A 23,943-nucleotide genomic window follows, 5' to 3' on the forward strand; every position below is an offset into this window, starting at 1 on the left:
AGGGGAGAAAGAGCAGTGACGGGATCCCCCCCTGCATCCCTTGCCCTTATTACCACTACTAGCACTAGTAGCAAGGGAATTGTCATTCCCTTGCCCTCTGGAGGAAAGGCAGAGGGTCCTTCCACGCTGCTCCTCTGTTTGCTCTATTCTACTGCAGCTCCTGGGAACTCTTCCGTCGAGTCACCCGGGTTTTGTCTTGGGCTGGCAACCCATTGCAAGCTGGAGGGATGGGGGGGGGGCGGGTTGTCTTCCCATCTTGGACCACCTCTAGAGATCCAGAAGCAGCTTGGGACATAGAGACGGAGAAGCCTGCAGCCATGCAGGGCAAGCACCGATGGCCAGATGCTTCCTCTGACCGCACGCACTCCAACACCCGGAGCAGGCGTGCGTGACGGACGTGGCAAGCCACTTGAGAACCGACACTTTAAGCTGCCAGATAGAGGGTTACCACCAACAGGCGGGAGCGCATCCAGACAGGACGCCTACAGAAGCAGAGCTACCTCACCTCCCCAGCGTTTCTGACTGCTGCTTGCAATGGCGTTGTACCCAAAGGAGAGCAACGCCTGCAGAGAGGCGAGCAAACTGAAAGTAGGCGCAAGAGCACCCACAGAGAAACTTCTCCCTGAAGCCGTAACCTGGACCAGGCTTACCCGAGCACACGACACCCGCATCTTCACCATGGATGCAGTTATGGGCTCCCCAGCGCCTGAAGCTGCATTCAGCGATGGCACCTTCCGTCCCCGTGCAGTTCACGTCATCCAGCCAGATGGGGTCACGGCCCCGGCCAAAGTGAGCCGAGCCCGGGGCTGCCACTGCCGCCCCGCAGCCCAGCTGCCGGCAGACCACCTCGGCATCGCTCAGGTCCCAGCCGTCGTCACACACCGTCCCCCACTGCTGCTGATGGAGCACCTCAACCCTCCCGGAGCAGCGGCTGGAGCCGTTCACCAGCCGGAGCTGAGCTGCTCCTGGAATTACAAAAGACACCTGGAAGTCAAACACCCAAGTGTGGATGGGCCCTCAAACGGTGGCCCCCTGCAAGGTGAGGCGGAGAGCGTCACCAGCACAAACACAGGCACCTGGTCCCATTTGAGGTGCCATCAGGCATCCAAGAAACCCAGGAGGAGGGGGCAGCTGTGACACAGGGCTGAATGGGAGACCCACCCCTATCTGCAGCGCTGGCAGGAGGCCAGCGCATCGCAAGCGGCACTAGATGCTGGTGTCCCGGCCGACCACCCAGACAAGACGGACCCAAGGCAGAGGGGAGGGAGGTTCAGTGGACTTCAGGGTATGGTGACGACGCGCGTCGCGTCACGTCAGCACCGCGCACACATGAAAAAGGACTCTTCTGCTCGCAGCAGAAGAGTCAAGGGACCGGTTCAGGGGCTACGGGGGAGAGCAAGGGGGTGGCTGGGCACGGACACTTGTTCTCCTGGGATAAAGTCCTCACGGTGGCCAAGGGGAGCTGCTGCTCTCAGCCAACCTGAAATCGGTTCCTAGACAGATCCAAGACGTGAGCAGAGCGGGTGTTTCTCTACCGAGTTATCCTTGGGGCAGCGTTGCTCCTTCCAGAGCTGCACCGCGGTGGGGTCTGGAGCGGCTTACCCAGGCACACCACGCTGGCATCTTCTCGGTGGTCGCAGTTATTGTCTCCCCACGGCCTGGCCCTGCACTCGGAGAGGGCAGCCTCGGCGCCGGTGCAGTTCACATCGTCCAGCCAGATGGGCTCATACCCCATCCCAAACTGAGCTCCGGGCGGAGCGGCGACGGCCGTCCCGCAGCCCAGCTGCCGGCACACCACTTGCGCGTCATCCAGGTCCCAGCCGTCGTCGCACACGCTGCCCCATCGCTGGTTGTGCAGCACCTCCACTCTCCCAGAGCAGCGACTGGAGCCGTTCACCAGCCGCACCTCAGTAGGGTCTGCAATGGAAAGGTAGAGAGGTGTCGCCTTGTGGGGGTGGACCTAGCGGGGGAGAAAGCAAGCGTTGGATACGAGACGGAGGACGGATCCCCGCACGTTCAGCCTTTGTCTTCCCTCAGAGATTTGAGGACTCCCACGGGGAAAGAACATCGTCAGAGATAAGCACGGAAAAGTGGCCGCAGAGCTCCTGCAATGTTGGCACCCAGGAGCTCGTCAGCAGAGGAACAACAGCTACCTGAGCACACCACACCAGCATCTTCTCCGTGGTAGCACTTGTGGACTCCTTTCGGCTTGGACCCACATTCGGAGAGGGCCAACTCGGTCCCCGTGCAGTTCACCTCATCCAGCCAGATGGGGTCACGGCCCCGGCCAAAGTGAGCCGAGCCCGGGGCTGCCACTGCCGCCCCGCAGCCCAGCTGCCGGCAGACCACCTCGGCATCGCTCAGGTCCCAGCCGTCGTCACACACCGTCCCCCACTGCTGCTGATGGAGCACCTCAACCCTCCCGGCACAGCGGCGCGGGCCATCCACCAACCGAAGCGCCATGGTGTCTGCAACAAAGGAGGACACCAACAAGCCCTCAGGAAGGGCTGCTGGAGAAGGTCCCGGGCGTAGGGCCTCATGCAGGACCGTACCCCCCTCTACTCTCAGCTCCCTGCCATGACACCTTCACAAAACAGGGATTCCGGTGGGACACGGCACGGTCCTTGACACCGTGGAAATGCCCAGGGGTTGTCCACTTGGGCTGAAAATGAGCCAGGGCATAGGGGAGAAAGAGCAGTGACGGGATCCCCCCCTGCATCCCTTGCCCTTATTACCACTACTAGCACTAGTAGCAAGGGAATTGTCATTCCCTTGCCCTCTGGAGGAAAGGCAGAGGGTCCTTCCACGCTGCTCCTCTGTTTGCTCTATTCTACTGCAGCTCCTGGGAACTCTTCCGTCGAGTCACCCGGGTTTTGTCTTGGGCTGGCAACCCATTGCAAGCTGGAGGGATGGGGGGGGGGCGGGTTGTCTTCCCATCTTGGACCACCTCTAGAGATCCAGAAGCAGCTTGGGACATAGAGACGGAGAAGCCTGCAGCCATGCAGGGCAAGCACCGATGGCCAGATGCTTCCTCTGACCGCACGCACTCCAACACCCGGAGCAGGCGTGCGTGACGGACGTGGCAAGCCACTTGAGAACCGACACTTTAAGCTGCCAGATAGAGGGTTACCACCAACAGGCGGGAGCGCATCCAGACAGGACGCCTACAGAAGCAGAGCTACCTCACCTCCCCAGCGTTTCTGACTGCTGCTTGCAATGGCGTTGTACCCAAAGGAGAGCAACGCCTGCAGAGAGGCGAGCAAACTGAAAGTAGGCGCAAGAGCACCCACAGAGAAACTTCTCCCTGAAGCCGTAACCTGGACCAGGCTTACCCGAGCACACGACACCCGCATCTTCACCATGGATGCAGTTATGGGCTCCCCAGCGCCTGAAGCTGCATTCAGCGATGGCACCTTCCGTCCCCGTGCAGTTCACGTCATCCAGCCAGATGGGGTCACGGCCCCGGCCAAAGTGAGCCGAGCCCGGGGCTGCCACTGCCGCCCCGCAGCCCAGCTGCCGGCAGACCACCTCGGCATCGCTCAGGTCCCAGCCGTCGTCACACACCGTCCCCCACTGCTGCTGATGGAGCACCTCAACCCTCCCGGAGCAGCGGCTGGAGCCGTTCACCAGCCGGAGCTGAGCTGCTCCTGGAATTACAAAAGACACCTGGAAGTCAAACACCCAAGTGTGGATGGGCCCTCAAACGGTGGCCCCCTGCAAGGTGAGGCGGAGAGCGTCACCAGCACAAACACAGGCACCTGGTCCCATTTGAGGTGCCATCAGGCATCCAAGAAACCCAGGAGGAGGGGGCAGCTGTGACACAGGGCTGAATGGGAGACCCACCCCTATCTGCAGCGCTGGCAGGAGGCCAGCGCATCGCAAGCGGCACTAGATGCTGGTGTCCCGGCCGACCACCCAGACAAGACGGACCCAAGGCAGAGGGGAGGGAGGTTCAGTGGACTTCAGGGTATGGTGACGACGCGCGTCGCGTCACGTCAGTACCGCGCACACATGAAAAAGGACTCTTCTGCTCGCAGCAGAAGAGTCAAGGGACCGGTTCAGGGGCTACGGGGGAGAGCAAGGGGGTGGCTGGGCACGGACACTTGTTCTCCTGGGATAAAGTCCTCACGGTGGCCAAGGGGAGCTGCTGCTCTCAGCCAACCTGAAATCGGTTCCTAGACAGATCCAAGACGTGAGCAGAGCGGGTGTTTCTCTACCGAGTTATCCTTGGGGCAGCGTTGCTCCTTCCAGAGCTGCACCGCGGTGGGGTCTGGAGCGGCTTACCCAGGCACACCACGCTGGCATCTTCTCGGTGGTCGCAGTTATTGTCTCCCCACGGCCTGGCCCTGCACTCGGAGAGGGCAGCCTCGGCGCCGGTGCAGTTCACATCGTCCAGCCAGATGGGCTCATACCCCATCCCAAACTGAGCTCCGGGCGGAGCGGCGACGGCCGTCCCGCAGCCCAGCTGCCGGCACACCACTTGCGCGTCATCCAGGTCCCAGCCGTCGTCGCACACGCTGCCCCATCGCTGGTTGTGCAGCACCTCCACTCTCCCAGAGCAGCGACTGGAGCCGTTCACCAGCCGCACCTCAGTAGGGTCTGCAATGGAAAGGTAGAGAGGTGTCGCCTTGTGGGGGTGGACCTAGCGGGGGAGAAAGCAAGCGTTGGATACGAGACGGAGGACGGATCCCCGCACGTTCAGCCTTTGTCTTCCCTCAGAGATTTGAGGACTCCCACGGGGAAAGAACATCGTCAGAGATAAGCACGGAAAAGTGGCCGCAGAGCTCCTGCAATGTTGGCACCCAGGAGCTCGTCAGCAGAGGAACAACAGCTACCTGAGCACACCACACCAGCATCTTCTCCGTGGTAGCACTTGTGGACTCCTTTCGGCTTGGACCCACATTCGGAGAGGGCCAACTCGGTCCCCGTGCAGTTCACCTCATCCAGCCAGATGGGGTCACGGCCCCGGCCAAAGTGAGCCGAGCCCGGGGCTGCCACTGCCGCCCCGCAGCCCAGCTGCCGGCAGACCACCTCGGCATCGCTCAGGTCCCAGCCGTCGTCACACACCGTCCCCCACTGCTGCTGATGGAGCACCTCAACCCTCCCGGCACAGCGGCGCGGGCCATCCACCAACCGAAGCGCCATGGTGTCTGCAACAAAGGAGGACACCAACAAGCCCTCAGGAAGGGCTGCTGGAGAAGGTCCCGGGCGTAGGGCCTCATGCAGGACCGTACCCCCCTCTACTCTCAGCTCCCTGCCATGACACCTTCACAAAACAGGGATTCCGGTGGGACACGGCACGGTCCTTGACACCGTGGAAATGCCCAGGGGTTGTCCACTTGGGCTGAAAATGAGCCAGGGCATAGGGGAGAAAGAGCAGTGACGGGATCCCCCCCTGCATCCCTTGCCCTTATTACCACTACTAGCACTAGTAGCAAGGGAATTGTCATTCCCTTGCCCTCTGGAGGAAAGGCAGAGGGTCCTTCCACGCTGCTCCTCTGTTTGCTCTATTCTACTGCAGCTCCTGGGAACTCTTCCGTCGAGTCACCCGGGTTTTGTCTTGGGCTGGCAACCCATTGCAAGCTGGAGGGATGGGGGGGGGGCGGGTTGTCTTCCCATCTTGGACCACCTCTAGAGATCCAGAAGCAGCTTGGGACATAGAGACGGAGAAGCCTGCAGCCATGCAGGGCAAGCACCGATGGCCAGATGCTTCCTCTGACCGCACGCACTCCAACACCCGGAGCAGGCGTGCGTGACGGACGTGGCAAGCCACTTGAGAACCGACACTTTAAGCTGCCAGATAGAGGGTTACCACCAACAGGCGGGAGCGCATCCAGACAGGACGCCTACAGAAGCAGAGCTACCTCACCTCCCCAGCGTTTCTGACTGCTGCTTGCAATGGCGTTGTACCCAAAGGAGAGCAACGCCTGCAGAGAGGCGAGCAAACTGAAAGTAGGCGCAAGAGCACCCACAGAGAAACTTCTCCCTGAAGCCGTAACCTGGACCAGGCTTACCCGAGCACACGACACCCGCATCTTCACCATGGATGCAGTTATGGGCTCCCCAGCGCCTGAAGCTGCATTCAGCGATGGCACCTTCCGTCCCCGTGCAGTTCACGTCATCCAGCCAGATGGGGTCACGGCCCCGGCCAAAGTGAGCCGAGCCCGGGGCTGCCACTGCCGCCCCGCAGCCCAGCTGCCGGCAGACCACCTCGGCATCGCTCAGGTCCCAGCCGTCGTCACACACCGTCCCCCACTGCTGCTGATGGAGCACCTCAACCCTCCCGGAGCAGCGGCTGGAGCCGTTCACCAGCCGGAGCTGAGCTGCTCCTGGAATTACAAAAGACACCTGGAAGTCAAACACCCAAGTGTGGATGGGCCCTCAAACGGTGGCCCCCTGCAAGGTGAGGCGGAGAGCGTCACCAGCACAAACACAGGCACCTGGTCCCATTTGAGGTGCCATCAGGCATCCAAGAAACCCAGGAGGAGGGGGCAGCTGTGACACAGGGCTGAATGGGAGACCCACCCCTATCTGCAGCGCTGGCAGGAGGCCAGCGCATCGCAAGCGGCACTAGATGCTGGTGTCCCGGCCGACCACCCAGACAAGACGGACCCAAGGCAGAGGGGAGGGAGGTTCAGTGGACTTCAGGGTATGGTGACGACGCGCGTCGCGTCACGTCAGCACCGCGCACACATGAAAAAGGACTCTTCTGCTCGCAGCAGAAGAGTCAAGGGACCGGTTCAGGGGCTACGGGGGAGAGCAAGGGGGTGGCTGGGCACGGACACTTGTTCTCCTGGGATAAAGTCCTCACGGTGGCCAAGGGGAGCTGCTGCTCTCAGCCAACCTGAAATCGGTTCCTAGACAGATCCAAGACGTGAGCAGAGCGGGTGTTTCTCTACCGAGTTATCCTTGGGGCAGCGTTGCTCCTTCCAGAGCTGCACCGCGGTGGGGTCTGGAGCGGCTTACCCAGGCACACCACGCTGGCATCTTCTCGGTGGTCGCAGTTATTGTCTCCCCACGGCCTGGCCCTGCACTCGGAGAGGGCAGCCTCGGCGCCGGTGCAGTTCACATCGTCCAGCCAGATGGGCTCATACCCCATCCCAAACTGAGCTCCGGGCGGAGCGGCGACGGCCGTCCCGCAGCCCAGCTGCCGGCACACCACTTGCGCGTCATCCAGGTCCCAGCCGTCGTCGCACACGCTGCCCCATCGCTGGTTGTGCAGCACCTCCACTCTCCCAGAGCAGCGACTGGAGCCGTTCACCAGCCGCACCTCAGTAGGGTCTGCAATGGAAAGGTAGAGAGGTGTCGCCTTGTGGGGGTGGACCTAGCGGGGGAGAAAGCAAGCGTTGGATACGAGACGGAGGACGGATCCCCGCACGTTCAGCCTTTGTCTTCCCTCAGAGATTTGAGGACTCCCACGGGGAAAGAACATCGTCAGAGATAAGCACGGAAAAGTGGCCGCAGAGCTCCTGCAATGTTGGCACCCAGGAGCTCGTCAGCAGAGGAACAACAGCTACCTGAGCACACCACACCAGCATCTTCTCCGTGGTAGCACTTGTGGACTCCTTTCGGCTTGGACCCACATTCGGAGAGGGCCAACTCGGTCCCCGTGCAGTTCACCTCATCCAGCCAGATGGGGTCACGGCCCCGGCCAAAGTGAGCCGAGCCCGGGGCTGCCACTGCCGCCCCGCAGCCCAGCTGCCGGCAGACCACCTCGGCATCGCTCAGGTCCCAGCCGTCGTCACACACCGTCCCCCACTGCTGCTGATGGAGCACCTCAACCCTCCCGGCACAGCGGCGCGGGCCATCCACCAACCGAAGCGCCATGGTGTCTGCAACAAAGGAGGACACCAACAAGCCCTCAGGAAGGGCTGCTGGAGAAGGTCCCGGGCGTAGGGCCTCATGCAGGACCGTACCCCCCTCTACTCTCAGCTCCCTGCCATGACACCTTCACAAAACAGGGATTCCGGTGGGACACGGCACGGTCCTTGACACCGTGGAAATGCCCAGGGGTTGTCCACTTGGGCTGAAAATGAGCCAGGGCATAGGGGAGAAAGAGCAGTGACGGGATCCCCCCCTGCATCCCTTGCCCTTATTACCACTACTAGCACTAGTAGCAAGGGAATTGTCATTCCCTTGCCCTCTGGAGGAAAGGCAGAGGGTCCTTCCACGCTGCTCCTCTGTTTGCTCTATTCTACTGCAGCTCCTGGGAACTCTTCCGTCGAGTCACCCGGGTTTTGTCTTGGGCTGGCAACCCATTGCAAGCTGGAGGGATGGGGGGGGGGCGGGTTGTCTTCCCATCTTGGACCACCTCTAGAGATCCAGAAGCAGCTTGGGACATAGAGACGGAGAAGCCTGCAGCCATGCAGGGCAAGCACCGATGGCCAGATGCTTCCTCTGACCGCACGCACTCCAACACCCGGAGCAGGCGTGCGTGACGGACGTGGCAAGCCACTTGAGAACCGACACTTTAAGCTGCCAGATAGAGGGTTACCACCAACAGGCGGGAGCGCATCCAGACAGGACGCCTACAGAAGCAGAGCTACCTCACCTCCCCAGCGTTTCTGACTGCTGCTTGCAATGGCGTTGTACCCAAAGGAGAGCAACGCCTGCAGAGAGGCGAGCAAACTGAAAGTAGGCGCAAGAGCACCCACAGAGAAACTTCTCCCTGAAGCCGTAACCTGGACCAGGCTTACCCGAGCACACGACACCCGCATCTTCACCATGGATGCAGTTATGGGCTCCCCAGCGCCTGAAGCTGCATTCAGCGATGGCACCTTCCGTCCCCGTGCAGTTCACGTCATCCAGCCAGATGGGGTCACGGCCCCGGCCAAAGTGAGCCGAGCCCGGGGCTGCCACTGCCGCCCCGCAGCCCAGCTGCCGGCAGACCACCTCGGCATCGCTCAGGTCCCAGCCGTCGTCACACACCGTCCCCCACTGCTGCTGATGGAGCACCTCAACCCTCCCGGAGCAGCGGCTGGAGCCGTTCACCAGCCGGAGCTGAGCTGCTCCTGGAATTACAAAAGACACCTGGAAGTCAAACACCCAAGTGTGGATGGGCCCTCAAACGGTGGCCCCCTGCAAGGTGAGGCGGAGAGCGTCACCAGCACAAACACAGGCACCTGGTCCCATTTGAGGTGCCATCAGGCATCCAAGAAACCCAGGAGGAGGGGGCAGCTGTGACACAGGGCTGAATGGGAGACCCACCCCTATCTGCAGCGCTGGCAGGAGGCCAGCGCATCGCAAGCGGCACTAGATGCTGGTGTCCCGGCCGACCACCCAGACAAGACGGACCCAAGGCAGAGGGGAGGGAGGTTCAGTGGACTTCAGGGTATGGTGACGACGCGCGTCGCGTCACGTCAGCACCGCGCACACATGAAAAAGGACTCTTCTGCTCGCAGCAGAAGAGTCAAGGGACCGGTTCAGGGGCTACGGGGGAGAGCAAGGGAGTGGCTGGGCACGGACACTTGTTCTCCTGGGATAAAGTCCTCACGGTGGCCAAGGGGAGCTGCTGCTCTCAGCCAACCTGAAATCGGTTCCTAGACAGATCCAAGACGTGAGCAGAGCGGGTGTTTCTCTACCGAGTTATCCTTGGGGCAGCGTTGCTCCTTCCAGAGCTGCACCGCGGTGGGGTCTGGAGCGGCTTACCCAGGCACACCACGCTGGCATCTTCTCGGTGGTCGCAGTTATTGTCTCCCCACGGCCTGGCCCTGCACTCGGAGAGGGCAGCCTCGGCGCCGGTGCAGTTCACATCGTCCAGCCAGATGGGCTCATACCCCATCCCAAACTGAGCTCCGGGCGGAGCGGCGACGGCCGTCCCGCAGCCCAGCTGCCGGCACACCACTTGCGCGTCATCCAGGTCCCAGCCGTCGTCGCACACGCTGCCCCATCGCTGGTTGTGCAGCACCTCCACTCTCCCAGAGCAGCGACTGGAGCCGTTCACCAGCCGCACCTCAGTAGGGTCTGCAATGGAAAGGTAGAGAGGTGTCGCCTTGTGGGGGTGGACCTAGCGGGGGAGAAAGCAAGCGTTGGATACGAGACGGAGGACGGATCCCCGCACGTTCAGCCTTTGTCTTCCCTCAGAGATTTGAGGACTCCCACGGGGAAAGAACATCGTCAGAGATAAGCACGGAAAAGCGGCCGCAGAGCTCCTGCAATGTTGGCACCCAGGAGCTCGTCAGCAGAGGAACAACAGCTACCTGAGCACACCACACCAGCATCTTCTCCGTGGTAGCACTTGTGGACTCCTTTCGGCTTGGACCCACATTCGGAGAGGGCCAACTCGGTCCCCGTGCAGTTCACCTCATCCAGCCAGATGGGGTCACGGCCCCGGCCAAAGTGAGCCGAGCCCGGGGCTGCCACTGCCGCCCCGCAGCCCAGCTGCCGGCAGACCACCTCGGCATCGCTCAGGTCCCAGCCGTCGTCACACACCGTCCCCCACTGCTGCTGATGGAGCACCTCAACCCTCCCGGCACAGCGGCGCGGGCCATCCACCAACCGAAGCGCCATGGTGTCTGCAACAAAGGAGGACACCAACAAGCCCTCAGGAAGGGCTGCTGGAGAAGGTCCCGGGCGTAGGGCCTCATGCAGGACCGTACCCCCCTCTACTCTCAGCTCCCTGCCATGACACCTTCACAAAACAGGGATTCCGGTGGGACACGGCACGGTCCTTGACACCGTGGAAATGCCCAGGGGTTGTCCACTTGGGCTGAAAATGAGCCAGGGCATAGGGGAGAAAGAGCAGTGACGGGATCCCCCCCTGCATCCCTTGCCCTTATTACCACTACTAGCACTAGTAGCAAGGGAATTGTCATTCCCTTGCCCTCTGGAGGAAAGGCAGAGGGTCCTTCCACGCTGCTCCTCTGTTTGCTCTATTCTACTGCAGCTCCTGGGAACTCTTCCGTCGAGTCACCCGGGTTTTGTCTTGGGCTGGCAACCCATTGCAAGCTGGAGGGATGGGGGGGGGGCGGGTTGTCTTCCCATCTTGGACCACCTCTAGAGATCCAGAAGCAGCTTGGGACATAGAGACGGAGAAGCCTGCAGCCATGCAGGGCAAGCACCGATGGCCAGATGCTTCCTCTGACCGCACGCACTCCAACACCCGGAGCAGGCGTGCGTGACGGACGTGGCAAGCCACTTGAGAACCGACACTTTAAGCTGCCAGATAGAGGGTTACCACCAACAGGCGGGAGCGCATCCAGACAGGACGCCTACAGAAGCAGAGCTACCTCACCTCCCCAGCGTTTCTGACTGCTGCTTGCAATGGCGTTGTACCCAAAGGAGAGCAACGCCTGCAGAGAGGCGAGCAAACTGAAAGTAGGCGCAAGAGCACCCACAGAGAAACTTCTCCCTGAAGCCGTAACCTGGACCAGGCTTACCCGAGCACACGACACCCGCATCTTCACCATGGATGCAGTTATGGGCTCCCCAGCGCCTGAAGCTGCATTCAGCGATGGCACCTTCCGTCCCCGTGCAGTTCACGTCATCCAGCCAGATGGGGTCACGGCCCCGGCCAAAGTGAGCCGAGCCCGGGGCTGCCACTGCCGCCCCGCAGCCCAGCTGCCGGCAGACCACCTCGGCATCGCTCAGGTCCCAGCCGTCGTCACACACCGTCCCCCACTGCTGCTGATGGAGCACCTCAACCCTCCCGGAGCAGCGGCTGGAGCCGTTCACCAGCCGGAGCTGAGCTGCTCCTGGAATTACAAAAGACACCTGGAAGTCAAACACCCAAGTGTGGATGGGCCCTCAAACGGTGGCCCCCTGCAAGGTGAGGCGGAGAGCGTCACCAGCACAAACACAGGCACCTGGTCCCATTTGAGGTGCCATCAGGCATCCAAGAAACCCAGGAGGAGGGGGCAGCTGTGACACAGGGCTGAATGGGAGACCCACCCCTATCTGCAGCGCTGGCAGGAGGCCAGCGCATCGCAAGCGGCACTAGATGCTGGTGTCCCGGCCGACCACCCAGACAAGACGGACCCAAGGCAGAGGGGAGGGAGGTTCAGTGGACTTCAGGGTATGGTGACGACGCGCGTCGCGTCACGTCAGCACCGCGCACACATGAAAAAGGACTCTTCTGCTCGCAGCAGAAGAGTCAAGGGACCGGTTCAGGGGCTACGGGGGAGAGCAAGGGGGTGGCTGGGCACGGACACTTGTTCTCCTGGGATAAAGTCCTCACGGTGGCCAAGGGGAGCTGCTGCTCTCAGCCAACCTGAAATCGGTTCCTAGACAGATCCAAGACGTGAGCAGAGCGGGTGTTTCTCTACCGAGTTATCCTTGGGGCAGCGTTGCTCCTTCCAGAGCTGCACCGCGGTGGGGTCTGGAGCGGCTTACCCAGGCACACCACGCTGGCATCTTCTCGGTGGTCGCAGTTATTGTCTCCCCACGGCCTGGCCCTGCACTCGGAGAGGGCAGCCTCGGCGCCGGTGCAGTTCACATCGTCCAGCCAGATGGGCTCATACCCCATCCCAAACTGAGCTCCGGGCGGAGCGGCGACGGCCGTCCCGCAGCCCAGCTGCCGGCACACCACTTGCGCGTCATCCAGGTCCCAGCCGTCGTCGCACACGCTGCCCCATCGCTGGTTGTGCAGCACCTCCACTCTCCCAGAGCAGCGACTGGAGCCGTTCACCAGCCGCACCTCAGTAGGGTCTGCAATGGAAAGGTAGAGAGGTGTCGCCTTGTGGGGGTGGACCTAGCGGGGGAGAAAGCAAGCGTTGGATACGAGACGGAGGACGGATCCCCGCACGTTCAGCCTTTGTCTTCCCTCAGAGATTTGAGGACTCCCACGGGGAAAGAACATCGTCAGAGATAAGCACGGAAAAGTGGCCGCAGAGCTCCTGCAATGTTGGCACCCAGGAGCTCGTCAGCAGAGGAACAACAGCTACCTGAGCACACCACACCAGCATCTTCTCCGTGGTAGCACTTGTGGACTCCTTTCGGCTTGGACCCACATTCGGAGAGGGCCAACTCGGTCCCCGTGCAGTTCACCTCATCCAGCCAGATGGGGTCACGGCCCCGGCCAAAGTGAGCCGAGCCCGGGGCTGCCACTGCCGCCCCGCAGCCCAGCTGCCGGCAGACCACCTCGGCATCGCTCAGGTCCCAGCCGTCGTCACACACCGTCCCCCACTGCTGCTGATGGAGCACCTCAACCCTCCCGGCACAGCGGCGCGGGCCATCCACCAACCGAAGCGCCATGGTGTCTGCAACAAAGGAGGACACCAACAAGCCCTCAGGAAGGGCTGCTGGAGAAGGTCCCGGGCGTAGGGCCTCATGCAGGACCGTACCCCCCTCTACTCTCAGCTCCCTGCCATGACACCTTCACAAAACAGGGATTCCGGTGGGACACGGCACGGTCCTTGACACCGTGGAAATGCCCAGGGGTTGTCCACTTGGGCTGAAAATGAGCCAGGGCATAGGGGAGAAAGAGCAGTGACGGGATCCCCCCCTGCATCCCTTGCCCTTATTACCACTACTAGCACTAGTAGCAAGGGAATTGTCATTCCCTTGCCCTCTGGAGGAAAGGCAGAGGGTCCTTCCACGCTGCTCCTCTGTTTGCTCTATTCTACTGCAGCTCCTGGGAACTCTTCCGTCGAGTCACCCGGGTTTTGTCTTGGGCTGGCAACCCATTGCAAGCTGGAGGGATGGGGGGGGGGCGGGTTGTCTTCCCATCTTGGACCACCTCTAGAGATCCAGAAGCAGCTTGGGACATAGAGACGGAGAAGCCTGCAGCCATGCAGGGCAAGCACCGATGGCCAGATGCTTCCTCTGACCGCACGCACTCCAACACCCGGAGCAGGCGTGCGTGACGGACGTGGCAAGCCACTTGAGAACCGACACTTTAAGCTGCCAGATAGAGGGTTACCACCAACAGGCGGGAGCGCATCCAGACAGGACGCCTACAGAAGCAGAGCTACCTCACCTCCCCAGCGTTTCTGACTGCTGCTTGCAATGGCGTTGTACCCAAAGGAGAGCAACGCCTGCAGAGAGGCGAGCAAACTGAAAGTAGGCGCAAGAGCACCCACAGAGAAACTTCTCCCTGAAGCCGTAACCTGGACCAGGCTTACCCGAGCACACGACACCCGCATCTTCACCATGGATGCAGTTATGGGCTCCCCAGCGCCTGAAGCTGCATTCAGCGATGGCACCTTCCGTCCCCGTGCAGTTCACGTCATCCAGCCAGATGGGGTCACGGCCCCGGCCAAAGTGAGCCGAGCCCGGGGCTGCCACTGCCGCCCCGCAGCCCAGCTGCCGGCAGACCACCTCGGCATCGCTCAGGTCCCAGCCGTCGTCACACACCGTCCCCCACTGCTGCTGATGGAGCACCTCAACCCTCCCGGAGCAGCGGCTGGAGCCGTTCACCAGCCGGAGCTGAGCTGCTCCTGGAATTACAAAAGACACCTGGAAGTCAAACACCCAAGTGTGGATGGGCCCTCAAACGGTGGCCCCCTGCAAGGTGAGGCGGAGAGCGTCACCAGCACAAAGACAGGCACCTGGTCCCATTTGAGGTGCCATCAGGCATCCAAGAAACCCAGGAGGAGGGGGCAGCTGTGACACAGGGCTGAATGGGAGACCCACCCCTATCTGCAGCGCTGGCAGGAGGCCAGCGCATCGCAAGCGGCACTAGATGCTGGTGTCCCGGCCGACCACCCAGACAAGACGGACCCAAGGCAGAGGGGAGGGAGGTTCAGTGGACTTCAGGGTATGGTGACGACGCGCGTCGCGTCACGTCAGTACCGCGCACACATGAAAAAGGACTCTTCTGCTCGCAGCAGAAGAGTCAAGGGACCGGTTCAGGGGCTACGGGGGAGAGCAAGGGGGTGGCTGGGCACGGACACTTGTTCTCCTGGGAAAAAGTCCTCACGGTGGCCAAGGGGAGCTGCTGCTCTCAGCCAACCTGAAATCGGTTCCTAGACAGATCCAAGACGTGAGCAGAGCGGGTGTTTCTCTACCGAGTTATCCTTGGGGCAGCGTTGCTCCTTCCAGAGCTGCACCGCGGTGGGGTCTGGAGCGGCTTACCCAGGCACACCACGCTGGCATCTTCTCGGTGGTCGCAGTTATTGTCTCCCCACGGCCTGGCCCTGCACTCGGAGAGGGCAGCCTCGGCGCCGGTGCAGTTCACATCGTCCAGCCAGATGGGCTCATACCCCATCCCAAACTGAGCTCCGGGCGGAGCGGCGACGGCCGTCCCGCAGCCCAGCTGCCGGCACACCACTTGCGCGTCATCCAGGTCCCAGCCGTCGTCGCACACGCTGCCCCATCGCTGGTTGTGCAGCACCTCCACTCTCCCAGAGCAGCGACTGGAGCCGTTCACCAGCCGCACCTCAGTAGGGTCTGCAATGGAAAGGTAGAGAGGTGTCGCCTTGTGGGGGTGGACCTAGCGGGGGAGAAAGCAAGCGTTGGATACGAGACGGAGGACGGATCCCCGCACGTTCAGCCTTTGTCTTCCCTCAGAGATTTGAGGACTCCCACGGGGAAAGAACATCGTCAGAGATAAGCACGGAAAAGTGGCCGCAGAGCTCCTGCAATGTTGGCACCCAGGAGCTCGTCAGCAGAGGAACAACAGCTACCTGAGCACACCACACCAGCATCTTCTCCGTGGTAGCACTTGTGGACTCCTTTCGGCTTGGACCCACATTCGGAGAGGGCCAACTCGGTCCCCGTGCAGTTCACCTCATCCAGCCAGATGGGGTCACGGCCCCGGCCAAAGTGAGCCGAGCCCGGGGCTGCCACTGCCGCCCCGCAGCCCAGCTGCCGGCAGACCACCTCGGCATCGCTCAGGTCCCAGCCGTCGTCACACACCGTCCCCCACTGCTGCTGATGGAGCACCTCAACCCTCCCGGCACAGCGGCGCGGGCCATCCACCAACCGAAGCGCCATGGTGTCTGCAACAAAGGAGGACACCAACAAGCCCTCAGGAAGGGCTGCTGGAGAAGGTCCCGGGCGTAGGGCCTCATGCAGGACCGTACCCCCCTCTACTCTCAGCTCCCTGCCATGACACCTTCACAAAACAGGGATTCCGGTGGGACACGGCACGGTCCTTGACACCGTGGAAATGCCCAGGGGTTGTCCACTTGGGCTGAAAATGAGCCAGGGCATAGGGGAGAAAGAGCAGTGACGGGATCCCCCCCTGCATCCCTTGCCCTTATTACCACTACTAGCACTAGTAGCAAGGGAATTGTCATTCCCTTGCCCTCTGGAGGAAAGGCAGAGGGTCCTTCCACGCTGCTCCTCTGTTTGCTCTATTCTACTGCAGCTCCTGGGAACTCTTCCGTCGAGTCACCCGGGTTTTGTCTTGGGCTGGCAACCCATTGCAAGCTGGAGGGATGGGGGGGGGGCGGGTTGTCTTCCCATCTTGGACCACCTCTAGAGATCCAGAAGCAGCTTGGGACATAGAGACGGAGAAGCCTGCAGCCATGCAGGGCAAGCACCGATGGCCAGATGCTTCCTCTGACCGCACGCACTCCAACACCCGGAGCAGGCGTGCGTGACGGACGTGGCAAGCCACTTGAGAACCGACACTTTAAGCTGCCAGATAGAGGGTTACCACCAACAGGCGGGAGCGCATCCAGACAGGACGCCTACAGAAGCAGAGCTACCTCACCTCCCCAGCGTTTCTGACTGCTGCTTGCAATGGCGTTGTACCCAAAGGAGAGCAACGCCTGCAGAGAGGCGAGCAAACTGAAAGTAGGCGCAAGAGCACCCACAGAGAAACTTCTCCCTGAAGCCGTAACCTGGACCAGGCTTACCCGAGCACACGACACCCGCATCTTCACCATGGATGCAGTTATGGGCTCCCCAGCGCCTGAAGCTGCATTCAGCGATGGCACCTTCCGTCCCCGTGCAGTTCACGTCATCCAGCCAGATGGGGTCACGGCCCCGGCCAAAGTGAGCCGAGCCCGGGGCTGCCACTGCCGCCCCGCAGCCCAGCTGCCGGCAGACCACCTCGGCATCGCTCAGGTCCCAGCCGTCGTCACACACCGTCCCCCACTGCTGCTGATGGAGCACCTCAACCCTCCCGGAGCAGCGGCTGGAGCCGTTCACCAGCCGGAGCTGAGCTGCTCCTGGAATTACAAAAGACACCTGGAAGTCAAACACCCAAGTGTGGATGGGCCCTCAAACGGTGGCCCCCTGCAAGGTGAGGCGGAGAGCGTCACCAGCACAAAGACAGGCACCTGGTCCCATTTGAGGTGCCATCAGGCATCCAAGAAACCCAGGAGGAGGGGGCAGCTGTGACACAGGGCTGAATGGGAGACCCACCCCTATCTGCAGCGCTGGCAGGAGGCCAGCGCATCGCAAGCGGCACTAGATGCTGGTGTCCCGGCCGACCACCCAGACAAGACGGACCCAAGGCAGAGGGGAGGGAGGTTCAGTGGACTTCAGGGTATGGTGACGACGCGCGTCGCGTCACGTCAGTACCGCGCACACATGAAAAAGGACTCTTCTGCTCGCAGCAGAAGAGTCAAGGGACCGGTTCAGGGGCTACGGGGGAGAGCAAGGGGGTGGCTGGGCACGGACACTTGTTCTCCTGGGATAAAGTCCTCACGGTGGCCAAGGGGAGCTGCTGCTCTCAGCCAACCTGAAATCGGTTCCTAGACAGATCCAAGACGTGAGCAGAGCGGGTGTTTCTCTACCGAGTTATCCTTGGGGCAGCGTTGCTCCTTCCAGAGCTGCACCGCGGTGGGGTCTGGAGCGGCTTACCCAGGCACACCACGCTGGCATCTTCTCGGTGGTCGCAGTTATTGTCTCCCCACGGCCTGGCCCTGCACTCGGAGAGGGCAGCCTCGGCGCCGGTGCAGTTCACATCGTCCAGCCAGATGGGCTCATACCCCATCCCAAACTGAGCTCCGGGCGGAGCGGCGACGGCCGTCCCGCAGCCCAGCTGCCGGCACACCACTTGCGCGTCATCCAGGTCCCAGCCGTCGTCGCACACGCTGCCCCATCGCTGGTTGTGCAGCACCTCCACTCTCCCAGAGCAGCGACTGGAGCCGTTCACCAGCCGCACCTCAGTAGGGTCTGCAATGGAAAGGTAGAGAGGTGTCGCCTTGTGGGGGTGGACCTAGCGGGGGAGAAAGCAAGCGTTGGATACGAGACGGAGGACGGATCCCCGCACGTTCAGCCTTTGTCTTCCCTCAGAGATTTGAGGACTCCCACGGGGAAAGAACATTGTCAGAGATAAGCACGGAAAAGTGGCCGCAGAGCTCCTGCAATGTTGGCACCCAGGAGCTCGTCAGCAGAGGAACAACAGCTACCTGAGCACACCACACCAGCATCTTCTCCGTGGTAGCACTTGTGGACTCCTTTCGGCTTGGACCCACATTCGGAGAGGGCCAACTCGGTCCCCGTGCAGTTCACCTCATCCAGCCAGATGGGGTCACGGCCCCGGCCAAAGTGAGCCGAGCCCGGGGCTGCCACTGCCGCCCCGCAGCCCAGCTGCCGGCAGACCACCTCGGCATCGCTCAGGTCCCAGCCGTCGTCACACACCGTCCCCCACTGCTGCTGATGGAGCACCTCAACCCTCCCGGCACAGCGGCGCGGGCCATCCACCAACCGAAGCGCCATGGTGTCTGCAACAAAGGAGGACACCAACAAGCCCTCAGGAAGGGCTGCTGGAGAAGGTCCCGGGCGTAGGGCCTCATGCAGGACCGTACCCCCCTCTACTCTCAGCTCCCTGCCATGACACCTTCACAAAACAGGGATTCCGGTGGGACACGGCACGGTCCTTGACACCGTGGAAATGCCCAGGGGTTGTCCACTTGGGCTGAAAATGAGCCAGGGCATAGGGGAGAAAGAGCAGTGACGGGATCCCCCCCTGCATCCCTTGCCCTTATTACCACTACTAGCACTAGTAGCAAGGGAATTGTCATTCCCTTGCCCTCTGGAGGAAAGGCAGAGGGTCCTTCCACGCTGCTCCTCTGTTTGCTCTATTCTACTGCAGCTCCTGGGAACTCTTCCGTCGAGTCACCCGGGTTTTGTCTTGGGCTGGCAACCCATTGCAAGCTGGAGGGATGGGGGGGGGGCGGGTTGTCTTCCCATCTTGGACCACCTCTAGAGATCCAGAAGCAGCTTGGGACATAGAGACGGAGAAGCCTGCAGCCATGCAGGGCAAGCACCGATGGCCAGATGCTTCCTCTGACCGCACGCACTCCAACACCCGGAGCAGGCGTGCGTGACGGACGTGGCAAGCCACTTGAGAACCGACACTTTAAGCTGCCAGATAGAGGGTTACCACCAACAGGCGGGAGCGCATCCAGACAGGACGCCTACAGAAGCAGAGCTACCTCACCTCCCCAGCGTTTCTGACTGCTGCTTGCAATGGCGTTGTACCCAAAGGAGAGCAACGCCTGCAGAGAGGCGAGCAAACTGAAAGTAGGCGCAAGAGCACCCACAGAGAAACTTCTCCCTGAAGCCGTAACCTGGACCAGGCTTACCCGAGCACACGACACCCGCATCTTCACCATGGATGCAGTTATGGGCTCCCCAGCGCCTGAAGCTGCATTCAGCGATGGCACCTTCCGTCCCCGTGCAGTTCACGTCATCCAGCCAGATGGGGTCACGGCCCCGGCCAAAGTGAGCCGAGCCCGGGGCTGCCACTGCCGCCCCGCAGCCCAGCTGCCGGCAGACCACCTCGGCATCGCTCAGGTCCCAGCCGTCGTCACACACCGTCCCCCACTGCTGCTGATGGAGCACCTCAACCCTCCCGGAGCAGCGGCTGGAGCCGTTCACCAGCCGGAGCTGAGCTGCTCCTGGAATTACAAAAGACACCTGGAAGTCAAACACCCAAGTGTGGATGGGCCCTCAAACGGTGGCCCCCTGCAAGGTGAGGCGGAGAGCGTCACCAGCACAAACACAGGCACCTGGTCCCATTTGAGGTGCCATCAGGCATCCAAGAAACCCAGGAGGAGGGGGCAGCTGTGACACAGGGCTGAATGGGAGACCCACCCCTATCTGCAGCGCTGGCAGGAGGCCAGCGCATCGCAAGCGGCACTAGATGCTGGTGTCCCGGCCGACCACCCAGACAAGACGGACCCAAGGCAGAGGGGAGGGAGGTTCAGTGGACTTCAGGGTATGGTGACGACGCGCGTCGCGTCACGTCAGCACCGCGCACACATGAAAAAGGACTCTTCTGCTCGCAGCAGAAGAGTCAAGGGACCGGTTCAGGGGCTACGGGGGAGAGCAAGGGGGTGGCTGGGCACGGACACTTGTTCTCCTGGGATAAAGTCCTCACGGTGGCCAAGGGGAGCTGCTGCTCTCAGCCAACCTGAAATCGGTTCCTAGACAGATCCAAGACGTGAGCAGAGCGGGTGTTTCTCTACCGAGTTATCCTTGGGGCAGCGTTGCTCCTTCCAGAGCTGCACCGCGGTGGGGTCTGGAGCGGCTTACCCAGGCACACCACGCTGGCATCTTCTCGGTGGTCGCAGTTATTGTCTCCCCACGGCCTGGCCCTGCACTCGGAGAGGGCAGCCTCGGCGCCGGTGCAGTTCACATCGTCCAGCCAGATGGGCTCATACCCCATCCCAAACTGAGCTCCGGGCGGAGCGGCGACGGCCGTCCCGCAGCCCAGCTGCCGGCACACCACTTGCGCGTCATCCAGGTCCCAGCCGTCGTCGCACACGCTGCCCCATCGCTGGTTGTGCAGCACCTCCACTCTCCCAGAGCAGCGACTGGAGCCGTTCACCAGCCGCACCTCAGTAGGGTCTGCAATGGAAAGGTAGAGAGGTGTCGCCTTGTGGGGGTGGACCTAGCGGGGGAGAAAGCAAGCGTTGGATACGAGACGGAGGACGGATCCCCGCACGTTCAGCCTTTGTCTTCCCTCAGAGATTTGAGGACTCCCACGGGGAAAGAACATCGTCAGAGATAAGCACGGAAAAGTGGCCGCAGAGCTCCTGCAATGTTGGCACCCAGGAGCTCGTCAGCAGAGGAACAACAGCTACCTGAGCACACCACACCAGCATCTTCTCCGTGGTAGCACTTGTGGACTCCTTTCGGCTTGGACCCACATTCGGAGAGGGCCAACTCGGTCCCCGTGCAGTTCACCTCATCCAGCCAGATGGGGTCACGGCCCCGGCCAAAGTGAGCCGAGCCCGGGGCTGCCACTGCCGCCCCGCAGCCCAGCTGCCGGCAGACCACCTCGGCATCGCTCAGGTCCCAGCCGTCGTCACACACCGTCCCCCACTGCTGCTGATGGAGCACCTCAACCCTCCCGGCACAGCGGCGCGGGCCATCCACCAACCGAAGCGCCATGGTGTCTGCAACAAAGGAGGACACCAACAAGCCCTCAGGAAGGGCTGCTGGAGAAGGTCCCGGGCGTAGGGCCTCATGCAGGACCGTACCCCCCTCTACTCTCAGCTCCCTGCCATGACACCTTCACAAAACAGGGATTCCGGTGGGACACGGCACGGTCCTTGACACCGTGGAAATGCCCAGGGGTTGTCCACTTGGGCTGAAAATGAGCCAGGGCATAGGGGAGAAAGAGCAGTGACGGGATCCCCCCCTGCATCCCTTGCCCTTATTACCACTACTAGCACTAGTAGCAAGGGAATTGTCATTCCCTTGCCCTCTGGAGGAAAGGCAGAGGGTCCTTCCACGCTGCTCCTCTGTTTGCTCTATTCTACTGCAGCTCCTGGGAACTCTTCCGTCGAGTCACCCGGGTTTTGTCTTGGGCTGGCAACCCATTGCAAGCTGGAGGGATGGGGGGGGGGCGGCTTGTCTTCCCATCTTGGACCACCTCTAGAGATCCAGAAGCAGCTTGGGACATAGAGACGGAGAAGCCTGCAGCCATGCAGGGCAAGCACCGATGGCCAGATGCTTCCTCTGACCGCACGCACTCCAACACCCGGAGCAGGCGTGCGTGACGGACGTGGCAAGCCACTTGAGAACCGACACTTTAAGCTGCCAGATAGAGGGTTACCACCAACAGGCGGGAGCGCATCCAGACAGGACGCCTACAGAAGCAGAGCTACCTCACCTCCCCAGCGTTTCTGACTGCTGCTTGCAATGGCGTTGTACCCAAAGGAGAGCAACGCCTGCAGAGAGGCGAGCAAACTGAAAGTAGGCGCAAGAGCACCCACAGAGAAACTTCTCCCTGAAGCCGTAACCTGGACCAGGCTTACCCGAGCACACGACACCCGCATCTTCACCATGGATGCAGTTATGGGCTCCCCAGCGCCTGAAGCTGCATTCAGCGATGGCACCTTCCGTCCCCGTGCAGTTCACGTCATCCAGCCAGATGGGGTCACGGCCCCGGCCAAAGTGAGCCGAGCCCGGGGCTGCCACTGCCGCCCCGCAGCCCAGCTGCCGGCAGACCACCTCGGCATCGCTCAGGTCCCAGCCGTCGTCACACACCGTCCCCCACTGCTGCTGATGGAGCACCTCAACCCTCCCGGAGCAGCGGCTGGAGCCGTTCACCAGCCGGAGCTGAGCTGCTCCTGGAATTACAAAAGACACCTGGAAGTCAAACACCCAAGTGTGGATGGGCCCTCAAACGGTGGCCCCCTGCAAGGTGAGGCGGAGAGCGTCACCAGCACAAAGACAGGCACCTGGTCCCATTTGAGGTGCCATCAGGCATCCAAGAAACCCAGGAGGAGGGGGCAGCTGTGACACAGGGCTGAATGGGAGACCCACCCCTATCTGCAGCGCTGGCAGGAGGCCAGCGCATCGCAAGCGGCACTAGATGCTGGTGTCCCGGCCGACCACCCAGACAAGACGGACCCAAGGCAGAGGGGAGGGAGGTTCAGTGGACTTCAGGGTATGGTGACGACGCGCGTCGCGTCACGTCAGTACCGCGCACACATGAAAAAGGACTCTTCTGCTCGCAGCAGAAGAGTCAAGGGACCGGTTCAGGGGCTACGGGGGAGAGCAAGGGGGTGGCTGGGCACGGACACTTGTTCTCCTGGGATAAAGTCCTCACGGTGGCCAAGGGGAGCTGCTGCTCTCAGCCAACCTGAAATCGGTTCCTAGACAGATCCAAGACGTGAGCAGAGCGGGTGTTTCTCTACCGAGTTATCCTTGGGGCAGCGTTGCTCCTTCCAGAGCTGCACCGCGGTGGGGTCTGGAGCGGCTTACCCAGGCACACCACGCTGGCATCTTCTCGGTGGTCGCAGTTATTGTCTCCCCACGGCCTGGCCCTGCACTCGGAGAGGGCAGCCTCGGCGCCGGTGCAGTTCACATCGTCCAGCCAGATGGGCTCATACCCCATCCCAAACTGAGCTCCGGGCGGAGCGGCGACGGCCGTCCCGCAGCCCAGCTGCCGGCACACCACTTGCGCGTCATCCAGGTCCCAGCCGTCGTCGCACACGCTGCCCCATCGCTGGTTGTGCAGCACCTCCACTCTCCCAGAGCAGCGACTGGAGCCGTTCACCAGCCGCACCTCAGTAGGGTCTGCAATGGAAAGGTAGAGAGGTGTCGCCTTGTGGGGGTGGACCTAGCGGGGGAGAAAGCAAGCGTTGGATACGAGACGGAGGACGGATCCCCGCACGTTCAGCCTTTGTCTTCCCTCAGAGATTTGAGGACTCCCACGGGGAAAGAACATTGTCAGAGATAAGCACGGAAAAGTGGCCGCAGAGCTCCTGCAATGTTGGCACCCAGGAGCTCGTCAGCAGAGGAACAACAGCTACCTGAGCACACCACACCAGCATCTTCTCCGTGGTAGCACTTGTGGACTCCTTTCGGCTTGGACCCACATTCGGAGAGGGCCAACTCGGTCCCCGTGCAGTTCACCTCATCCAGCCAGATGGGGTCACGGCCCCGGCCAAAGTGAGCCGAGCCCGGGGCTGCCACTGCCGCCCCGCAGCCCAGCTGCCGGCAGACCACCTCGGCATCGCTCAGGTCCCAGCCGTCGTCACACACCGTCCCCCACTGCTGCTGATGGAGCACCTCAACCCTCCCGGCACAGCGGCGCGGGCCATCCACCAACCGAAGCGCCATGGTGTCTGCAACAAAGGAGGACAC

General features: G+C 61.8%; 1 protein-coding gene across 1 annotated transcript in view; it reads right to left on the reverse strand.

Moving 5' to 3' along the window:
• Positions 1–4,752: 4,752 nt before the first annotated feature.
• The window catches only part of LOC141476430 (uncharacterized), a 37,466-nt gene continuing 18,275 nt past the window's right edge, over positions 4,753–23,943 (reverse strand). Inside the window, 17 exon segments of the mRNA XM_074165108.1 lie at positions 4,753–5,150; positions 6,967–7,281; positions 7,518–7,832; positions 8,682–9,011; positions 9,649–9,963; positions 10,200–10,514; positions 11,364–11,693; positions 12,301–12,645; positions 12,876–13,196; positions 14,061–14,364; positions 14,551–14,554; positions 14,991–15,327; positions 15,558–15,878; positions 16,734–17,057; positions 17,695–18,009; positions 19,416–19,739; positions 22,098–22,415. Coding sequence (XP_074021209.1) covers positions 4,753–5,150; positions 6,967–7,281; positions 7,518–7,832; positions 8,682–9,011; positions 9,649–9,963; positions 10,200–10,514; positions 11,364–11,693; positions 12,301–12,645; positions 12,876–13,196; positions 14,061–14,364; positions 14,551–14,554; positions 14,991–15,327; positions 15,558–15,878; positions 16,734–17,057; positions 17,695–18,009; positions 19,416–19,739; positions 22,098–22,415 — 5,231 coding nt within the window.

The sequence above is a fragment of the Numenius arquata genome, chromosome 32 (assembly GCF_964106895.1).
Source record: "Numenius arquata chromosome 32, bNumArq3.hap1.1, whole genome shotgun sequence".
In the NCBI taxonomy this organism is placed as follows: Eukaryota; Metazoa; Chordata; class Aves; order Charadriiformes; family Scolopacidae; genus Numenius; species Numenius arquata.